Source organism: Gracilinanus agilis, chromosome 1 (genome assembly GCF_016433145.1).
Source record: "Gracilinanus agilis isolate LMUSP501 chromosome 1, AgileGrace, whole genome shotgun sequence".
In the NCBI taxonomy this organism is placed as follows: domain Eukaryota; kingdom Metazoa; phylum Chordata; class Mammalia; order Didelphimorphia; family Didelphidae; genus Gracilinanus; species Gracilinanus agilis.
The window spans coordinates 505908360-505918394 of NC_058130.1; the positions used below are offsets into that span (position 1 = coordinate 505908360).

At 40.2% G+C, this 10035-nt stretch overlaps 1 protein-coding gene across 1 annotated transcript in view; it reads left to right on the top strand.

Moving 5' to 3' along the window:
- Positions 1–4330: 4330 nt before the first annotated feature.
- The window catches only part of GGH (gamma-glutamyl hydrolase), a 31016-nt gene continuing 25311 nt past the window's right edge, over positions 4331–10035 (top strand). Inside the window, exons 1-2 of the mRNA XM_044682605.1 lie at positions 4331–4433; positions 7235–7340. Of these exons, the coding sequence (XP_044538540.1) occupies positions 4331–4433; positions 7235–7340 (209 nt within the window). The remainder of the gene's footprint in view (positions 4434–7234; positions 7341–10035) is intronic.

Below are 10035 nucleotides of genomic sequence, written 5' to 3' on the forward strand. Positions count from 1 at the left end.
ACTCTAGCCTCTGCCTAGTGATGCTTTCCTAGGCTTTTATAAATTCAAGCAACCTGGTTTTGGTTCCCTCCCCCATTCTAAAGTCTTTTTAAGTACCCTCTTTTCTGTCATGCAGTGGAAACTCCCAGGACTATAGTTTCCTGTTTTTCCTGAGATTATAATTCACAGGTAATTTTCTCTATTATAATCTCCTTTTCTTATTAAAGATTTTCAGTTAAAACTACTTTGGTAGTTTCTGTAACCTTTAAGGTTGACACCTGTATAAAGGATGATTGAAAAAACAGAATATTTAGCCTTGAAAAGAGAAGACTTAGTGAGTGGGCAAACATATACTTATCATACACTTAATAAGCTAGTTAGAGCAAGAATCAAGCCTATATATTTTCAAAAACTCTTATATGTGTTAACTGGGAAAAAACACAGAACTATTAAATAGTCAGAAAAAGCACACTTTAATTAAGGAAAGGGGTTCAGTGCTTTCCTCAAGGCCTCTAACACAGAGCTGTGCACCAAACACCCATACAGAGTCCCAAGACCCTGGTTGTTGATTATTGACCCCTGGGAGAGCCAACCAAGCTAGACCGACAACTCCAAGGAACAAAATAATTTGGGGAACTTTTATACCTTTTGGGAAAACAAGGACCAGGGAAATATGATTGATTGACATTACCATGGCTACAAGGAAATGGAAATGTTCAAACTAGGGGATAGGTTTGGGACAGAAACCATAGCCAGAGGTTAGGGTGCCTACCTTACAATGGATAGTAAAGGGATGGTCCCTGCCGAGGTATTGGTCTTCTTGGGAACAGGCCTATATACAATGGGGAAAACTTCTAAGATAAAAGGAAATTTAGCATTTGCCCACTTAACTGAGCTTATCATTTACTTTAGGGTCTGTTGTTCAGTCTGAGATTAGCTAAATCTGAAACTTCTTTAATGGCAAACTCTCACAGGAACTTGGGATCTCCATTTACAAGCTAATCCTAATCTTGGGGTTCATCAGATCTTACTAGGCTACAAGTTTGGGGGTTTCTAGATTCCACATTGACATACTCTAATGTCAGAATGTTTCTAACTAAATCTGAATAACATTAACATTTCATTTAGTCAAATTCAGAAAGTCACCAAACCAATAAAATTATAAATCTGGACAAAAACTCAAGAAACTCTATAGCAACTCCAAAGCAAAATGCAAAACTCAACCTTAAAGTATTATATAAATGGGAACAGCTAGATGGCTCAGTGGGTAGAGAGCCAGGCCTAGAGGTTGGAGGACTTGGATTCAAATGTGGCCTCAGATATTTCCTAGCTATGTGACCTTGCCTAATGTGAGATATAATTGTGTCTAGTTCACCAATTTTTTTTTTACTGATGCTTTTAAAAAAAAAATCAGTTATTTCCAAATATCTCCTCCCATTTCCCCAACTACTGAACTCTCCTTTATAAAAAAGAAAAATTAATTTGACACAGTGCCCATGTCTGACAATGTATGCAATTCTGTACTGATGTAAGTTCATCATCTTTCCATTGAGAGTAGATATATATGTTTGATTCTGTTTTCTATAACCAAGTTTGTTCATTACATTTTGTCTAAATTCATCTGTGTTTGAGCACTATTTTCATTGATTTTATTGAAATCATTGTATGTGTAGTTCTTTTGGTTCTATTTTCTTCATCAGAATCAATTAATCTCTCAAATTCATTGTTTTGCACAGCATGGTAATATTCTATAATATTCCATACCATAAATTACTCATTCAATACCCAATCAATACACAGCCACTGTACTTCTGGATTTCTCATATCACCAAGTGCTATCATTAATATTTTGGTATATGGCATTTCTTTTTCTCATTGACTGCCTTGTGGAATTTGCCCAGAAGTAGGATTTTGGGCTCAAAGATTATGAATAGTTTTGCTGCATTTCTCATACAATTGAATTGTTTTCCAGGGAACTTGAATTAATTCACAGTCTACCAATAAGGTATTGGTGTATTTATCTTCACAAAGACCCTCCAAAATGGTCTTTTTTGCTCTTTAACATCTTTGCAAATTTGCTAGGTCAGAGGTAAAACTTTCCTATTGTTTTAATTTACATATATTTTATTAGTAATGATTAGGCAGGTCTCTCTTTAGAGAAAAAGGCTTGGGGAAGTTAAAATGAGCTTCCCAGGGTCACAAAGTGAGTTAGTGACAGTCACATTCTAGCTAGTGCCATTTAAAATTAGTAGAGTATTGCTTATTGCTTTCAAGTTAGTGCCAAGAGGTTTTATCCTAGAATACTATCCTCTGGTGGTGAGTCACAATGTAGTTACAAAGAGTATTTAATTTGGAGTAAGAAAATCTGAATTTGAGTCCCTGCTGTGGTACTTAGAAGTATGAACTAAGGCAACTGTCAACCTTAATTTACAAAGACTCCCAAAGTAGCAATAATAAAGGGCCTTTAATGGAGGCAAGGAGGTTGCAAAGGCTGCCATGGTACCCAAAAAAGATGGAGGAGAGCAGAGTTAAATAGTCTCACAGCCTTGAGAAGCAATCATATAAGTTGTTTCACATAACAACATAAATTCCATAGAAGAGGCTGGGGAGGCAGGTAGGATCATCCTCAGGCAATTCCTGACTCTGGGAATGGTCAAGATCCTGACCATTTCTTTTTCTGAGATATTAACAATGCTTCTTTTCAGCCATCAGAGTTTTATTCTAATTCTGGCCAATTCAGACTTGGAAAATGAAATTTATCCCTTCTTATTTTATTTAAGCTTTTAGATCTAAGCCTCCTCTCTTATCTAAGGCTTATTAAGCCTTTGCAGTTTTTTAGAAGTTGGCTATTTCTCTTTTTTAAGTATGCATTAGACTAGCTAGCTTCAGATATCTTTTAATTCTGAGATCTAGGGTTCTTATTGATACTTGTTATAGGGGAGCAAATGGTGAACCCCTGGGTTTGGGAAGGAAACCATACTCAAGAATGAGAGGACTCCAAACTTAGCTTAAAAGTAAAAAGAAAGATTTATTAGTAAGATAGGATCAATGGTCAGCAAGACAGCATGAGTGGAACAGCCATGGGAGGCTGCTCCCTGAATCCCTCAGTCCTGGGGATGATATACTTTTACAACCATGGGGACATGATGCTGTGTCATGATGAGGATGTGATTCTAGAGTGGTAAACACTCAGGTATTCGGTGGGGGGTTTGGTCTGGTCATCTGATCAGGGTCTGCCTGGAGACATAGGGGGTGACCCTCATAGGGGACTGATGGTTGTCGGAGATACAACTTGATGATATGGAGGCTGCGTATCTCTTTATCTATCTCAACTTAAAGGAATTCCAAGGATAATGGTCTTTGCCTCAGGGGCCACAAGGACAGGAAGGGGGAAGGGAATTCCCCTGTTCACAGGGGATGAGTTAAGGGGTACAGGTGCCATCTCTGCACAATGCCCATGTCATACTGGATATTGATATTGTGGTTTTTATTGATATCAATAACAGATTGTCTTATTGGCCGGTCATCCACGTATTATATTAGCTAGCTCATAGTTTCTTTCCAGGTTCTTCATAGACCTCTCTAATAGTTTTGAAACTATTAAGCTTCTTGCTGTAACTAACTCTTCTGCCCTACGGTTGACACTCAGGATTCACGTTTGACTGGCAGTTTATTTGCAAACTAGAACTCTTAATCATTTTCTATTTATCCCATAAATAGCTTGCTTTAGATATAGTTGTTTGCATGTTGCCTCCCCCATTAGAGTATAAGTTTTTTGAGAGTAAGAACTGTTTTTGCACTCCCGTAGCCTGTCACATGATAGTTGCTTAATAGATGTTTATTAATTGAGTTAAAGAACAGGGACTCCTGGCTTCTCTTCTTGTATTTCAGTCAAAACTTTTAAGATCAAAGGAAAAAGACTGACACGGACACACCAAAAGACAAACTAAGATTTCACTTTTATGCAGTTTCAATCTATCCTTACAAATTTGTCTTTTCCAGGTAGAGGCAACCATACACACACGCACACGCACGCACACACACTCACAAACTCGCTACAGATTTGGGGGTTAGACTAGATAATTTCTTCTGATGCTGCCTAAATGAAATATCTGTCTGTTTCTTCCTTGGGTGTCCCTGAACCAGTCCTGCGCTCTGGGACTACATTTCCCATGGTTCAGTTCTCTCTCTTTCTAGTTTCTCGGCAGTTGAAAAAGCTTCCGATGTGAGCCACCGCCCAGTGCCTAGTGCTGGATTAACCAAGGTGCACGCTGTCGCTCACTTCATTCCCTCGCTAGTCTACTGTGGGGAGAAGCGGCTTGCAGGGAGGAGTCGGCTGGGGAGATCCGCGATGGGGAGCCCTTGGCAGCGTCTATGCACGCTGGGAACTGTCCTCCTTTGCATCGTGAGGGGCGACGTGCTCCCGGAGGGCATCAACAGGAGGCCAATCATTGGTAAGAGGTGGGGGCTCTGCTCTTTGGTGGAGACGGTGTAGAGATGGGGGTTAGTGGTATGTGGTGGGGAAGGGTTTGGGGGGAAGCCATAGCCCTAAGAGTCCCGGGCTGGAGAAGGGAGAAGGATTCTAAGAACCTCTTAGAACTGAGAGCCCCAGCCCAAGGGCTCCCTAGAGATCTCCCAGTCCCGGGGATGGGGTAGGGTGAGATTGCACCTCGGAAAGGGCAGTGGGGTTGCTTCATTATCAACTCCCCACCTCCTACCCCATAATCACCACCCAGGGAGCCAGGAAGCCTAGCATGATTGTGTAGATGCGGCAGAGTTCCAGTGCCTAGCCCACTACAGAATAGCTTATTCCTTGTTAGCGCCCTTGAGGATCTGTCTTGGATGCCAAGGCTGGGAAAGGCAGACCTCCAGGTTTTCTGACTATGTAGAAGCCAGGAGTCGTTCCCTCATGTCACGTTAGTCCTACTACAGCTTAATGAATGGTAGCCTTGGTTGATGTTGCAGATAGTCTTATGTGAGGTTGTGTGCCTGATGAGGCTCATAGGATCATCGGTCTGGAGCTGGAAGAGACTTCAGGGACCCTCTAACTCAACCCTCTTGTTTTATAGATGACGTATTTGAGGCTCAGGGGTGGCTAGGAGGCCCAGTGGATCCAGTGCAGCACCCAGAATCCGGAAGACAATCCTTCCTGAGTTCAAATCCAGTCCCAGACGCTTTTTTTAAAAACTTTACGTCTTAGAATCCATACTGTGTAATTGGTTCCTAGGCAGAAGGGTTAGGCAATGAGAGTTGTTAACTGGGAAAAAATCACGGAAACTATTAAATAGTTGGAAAAAGCCACTCTTTAATTAAGGAAAGGAATTTAATGCTATAATTTAGGCCTCCTCGAAGAGCTGTGCGCCATCAACCCACGTAGAGTCCCCAGACTGGCAGCTGGGGTCACCAAACCCCTGGGAGTGCCACCCCACTAGATGACTACTCCAAAGAGCCCTTAAAGTGGGTAGCTTTATCTTTCTAGGGGAACTTTGGGGACTGATGTTGTGAGGGATAGTTGATTGCCTTTACAATGGTAACAAAGGAAAATAAGGAGCCCCAGACCTGAATAACTGTGAGGGGCTGATGCTTTACAATGGAGACAAAAGGCTGGGCTATCTTGGTAAAGGATTTTGGCCTAAGGGGAGGGGGGGGATACTTTATACTTGATAGGATTAGTCCTCCCCCACCTAAACTATTTGAAGGTCTATTGTTAGTCTGAGACTCAGTGGTTGGATTTTCCCCTCTGGGAGAAACTTTAGTGACTGGGTCAAATTTGGGGCTTTAAGCAAACTAAACTGGGGGTCATTGAATCTTACTAGGTTGCAAGTTTGGGGGGCTTATAGATTCTATGTTGACAGGGTTAAGTGACTTGCCCAGCTAAGGAAGGTCTGAGACTACATTTGAACCCAGATATTCTTGACTCCAGACCAAGTAGATGCCCAAATATCCCCATTCTTAATGGCCAGCACAGTTGGCAAAGCAGACTCAATGAATGCTAAGGTCTATGTTGTCATCCTTGTTCATCATGGCCGTCAGAACCCTCTCCTTCTGCTTCTATACCTTTTTCCTTGACCCAGGCCCCAGGACCTCATTTTTTTTTTAAACTCTTCTACTCCATAATTTCATATTTTATTTTTTTACACTCATATATAAAAACATATTCATACATGTACATAGAAATCCACAGCTACTGGTGTCTCATTGTTGACAACTCCGTCCTGAAAGTTGGCCCCATCCTGGACATTAATTGGAATACTAGAGTTCCCGATGGTAGAACTGGGCCAGGCTATGTGTAGGAGCTGGCCTGCTGGGGGATGCCTTGGGACATCTGTGATGTCCTATGGAACTCTTGAGAAAGAGGTGCTCAGTGACATTGGAGGAACTTAAGGAACCAGTAATCTCTGGAGGACCAAACTTTGACCATCTTCCTGCTGTGCACACCAGGCCACAAGCCTTCTTAACCAAATGAGCAAAGGGACTGACTTCTCTCTTCCACTGCCTCCAACCCCTTAGGCCTATCCCAACCTGGCCTAGAATTGATCTGAAGGCTAAAATGACTGAAGAGGCCTGAGAACTATTGGAGTATTAGGGCTGGGTGACAGGAATGGATTCCCTTGGTAGGTAGAGAGCATTGACCATTCAGGTAATGGGAGGGGAACAGGAACATTCCAGATAGGGTGGATAAGCCTAGGGACAGGAAAACTAGTCAAATCCACTTCAGACACATAGTATGTGATCTGGAGCAAGTTAATTTATTTCTTTGGGACTCATCTTCCTCATCTGTTAAATGGTGAGGTTGGATTCACTCTCTAAGGTACTTTCAGCTCAAAATCCATGTTCCTGTGATTCTTCCTTTGTGGTCAAGATGATACTGTAACCTGGGGCCAGTTACTACCCCTCTCAAGGCCTCAGTTTTCATTCTGGAATTGAGATTGGTGTAGATGATCTTTTTGACCCCCTCCATCCTTATAATTCTGTAAAGCATCTGTCGGCTCTTGGACAAATTTGGATCTCATTTTATTGTTAGTATTTTAAAGCTATATTGATTTCTGAAACCGTCCTGACCCCTTGGCTAATTTCTGATGGATATCTCCCTGAGTTTGCCTATTTGGATACTTGTCTGGCATGCTTGAGAGACTTTATGAACTTAGTTCTGTGAATAAAAATAGCAGAAAGATTTGTTTTTTTTTTTTTTTAAATAATGTAAAACTGAGTTGCTATAACAAAACAATAACTTTTCTTTTTGGAATTCTTGTAGGAATATTGGCACAAACTAGCCACATGAAAGACCTTGGAAAGTATTACATTGCTGCTTCATATGTAAAATATCTGGAATCTGCAGGTGCAAGAGTTGTGCCAATCAGGTAGAGTTTTTGCTAACTTTATACTGTCAGACTACAATGGGTTGTGTTTAAAGTTAAGGCCATGATGTAATGGTAGTCACTCTTATGATTTCAGATTGGTCCTCTGAGGATTTTTTTCCGTTCCAGTATTCTGATACCTAATTTTGGCTAACATCATGGCTTAGATTTTTTAACATGAAGTTTTCTTAGTTTCTAAAAACTGTAAAAGTAACAAGTATGGTTAGATAGGGCACACACATAGAGGACATAAGGCAGGAATGAAATGTTACCATTGAAAAGAACAAACATTAGAAAGTAACGAGTTTTATATTAAAAATTCATTTAAAATGGAACAAAAAAAGCTACTAAAAACTGTAGCATATTAGAATAAAGAGATGATTCATTGAAAGGAAGGCACAGAAAATTTACACATGATTTTTTCCCTAAGTCCTAGTCTTCTGTCCTAGAGATAGTAATGACTTGAGTTCAAATTGTGTGACACTGGACAAGTCACTTAGTCTTTTCTGTGCCTCAGTAAATGAGGGAATTGGACTTGATGACCTCTAAAATACTTTTCAGCTCTAAATCAGTGACCGGACAGGTCTTAAGACAGATTCTCATTAGATGAAAACTGGCTTTGTGATTCTACTTGACTTGGCAGGGCCAAAACATTTTATCAAGGAATTCAAAAATAATTTCTCCACAAAAAGGCTCCCTTATAGTTGATTTATCTCAATTGTCTAGCATGTTCTAGAATGTTCTGGAATGTTCTGGAACATCCCAGAATATTCCACTAATATATTCCCCTGAGCTATATTTTATACTCTGGGCTTATATTACATTGCATTATTTTTATATCATTTTATGAGGATATAATATCCTGAGTAGTGTTAAGAAGATCTAGTTCATCTTTCTCATTGAAAATGAAGGATGGAGAAGCAGCTAGTTGGCTTGGTGGATTGACAATCAGGCTTAGAGATGGGAGGTCCTGGTTTCAAATCTGCCTCATACTTCCTAGCTTTGTGACTCTGGACAGGTGACTTAATCCCCATTGCCTATCCCTTACCATTCTTCTGCCTTGGAACAAAAAAAAAAACCCACAGTTCGGATTCTAAGATGAAAGGTAAGAGTTTAAAAAAAAATGAAGGATGGATTTTATTTAATGTTGCAAAAATCTGTCATGTCAGTTCCCCTTCCTTATCCTGGCACCTGCCCTAGGAATAAAAGTGTTCCTCATTTTACAGGGTAGATATACTTTTTTTTAAAAATTTTTTTTAATTTTATTTTAAACCCTTAACTTCTGTGTATTGACTTATAGGTGGAAGAGTGGTAAGGGTAGGCAATGGGGGTCAAGTGACTTGCCCAGGGTCACACAGCTGGGAAGTGTCTGAGGCCGGATTTGAACCTAGGACCTCCTGTCTCTAGGCCTGGCTCTCAATCCACTGAGCTACCCAGCTGCCCCCTAGATATACTTTTAAAAAGTTTTAAAAGTATAAATCCTATTATATTTTCCCATTATTTTACATTCAAAATTGGAACTATGATCCCATTGGCAAAACATTAAAAAAAAAAACCACTTTTGTTTTAGCTATTTTTTTGCCCCAAGATAAGCACAAGCTGTTAGTACCCTTTGCTTTTTTTGTTCTTTGTTTTTTAAACCTTTCCTTCCATTTTAGAATAAATACTGTGCATTGGCTCCAAGTCAGAAGAGTGGTAAGGGCTAGGCAATGGGTCTTAAGTGACTTGCCCAGGGTCACACAGCTAGGAAGTGTCTGAGGCTACATTTGAGCCCAGGACTTCCTTTATTTAGACCTGGCTCTCAATCCATTGAGCCACCTCACTGCCCCAGTACTCTTCACTTTTGATCATTCCTTCCAAAGATTTTTGATATGTTTTATTTAATAATTTCAGGTTGTCAGTGGCTTTATTAATGTCTTTGCAAATATTTTTTGCAAGTTTTTTTATGTAAGATGCTGCCATTATTAGAGGAGATATTACTATATGTATATATATAAAAATAAACAAATAAATAAATATATATATATATATATATAGACACAAACACACACACCTACATATGAAGGCAGAAGTGTGAAAACTGGAATCGAAAAAGGAACTTTTGCTGAGGAAATCCCAAGCCATTACATTGACAACCTGAAGCTCATTGGAAAGGGTGGAGTAAGAGTAAGGGTGTCCACTGTTTGGCTGGCCTGGGCTCAGGGTGTGTCTGCTATCTCTGGTGAGAAATACCTAGGTTTTTCTGGATTGGTCTTAATGACAAATATCTAGATGAGGTTTCAAAATGTCCTCAAAATTCCATTGTTTTCTAATTTCAGTGTTAGTCAAAGAGCTTGCCAACATGGCAAAGATAAACATGTCCCCAAAGATGAGGAATTTCAAAGTGAAGGAGCATTGAGGTAACAGGTGCCTGTAGATAGATACTGGCCCCCTCTTATCTGTGCCTAAGTGGTCCATTTGCCTGTGTATGTGGTTAGGCTAAGGTGGTGTGACCAAGCTAGTATAAACACACACCATTGTGACCAAACGCAATCAGTCAGACATGTGTCAAACACTGTTTTCCTTACTGTTATCTATGCCTTATCATTGAACTGGGGGAGGAGGGAGCTCAGGGCAACTCTGAAGGTCTGACATACCCACATTCTTTTGCTTAAAAGAAAATGGGATTCTGGTGTGTGCCTGTGTTTTTTTTTTTTTT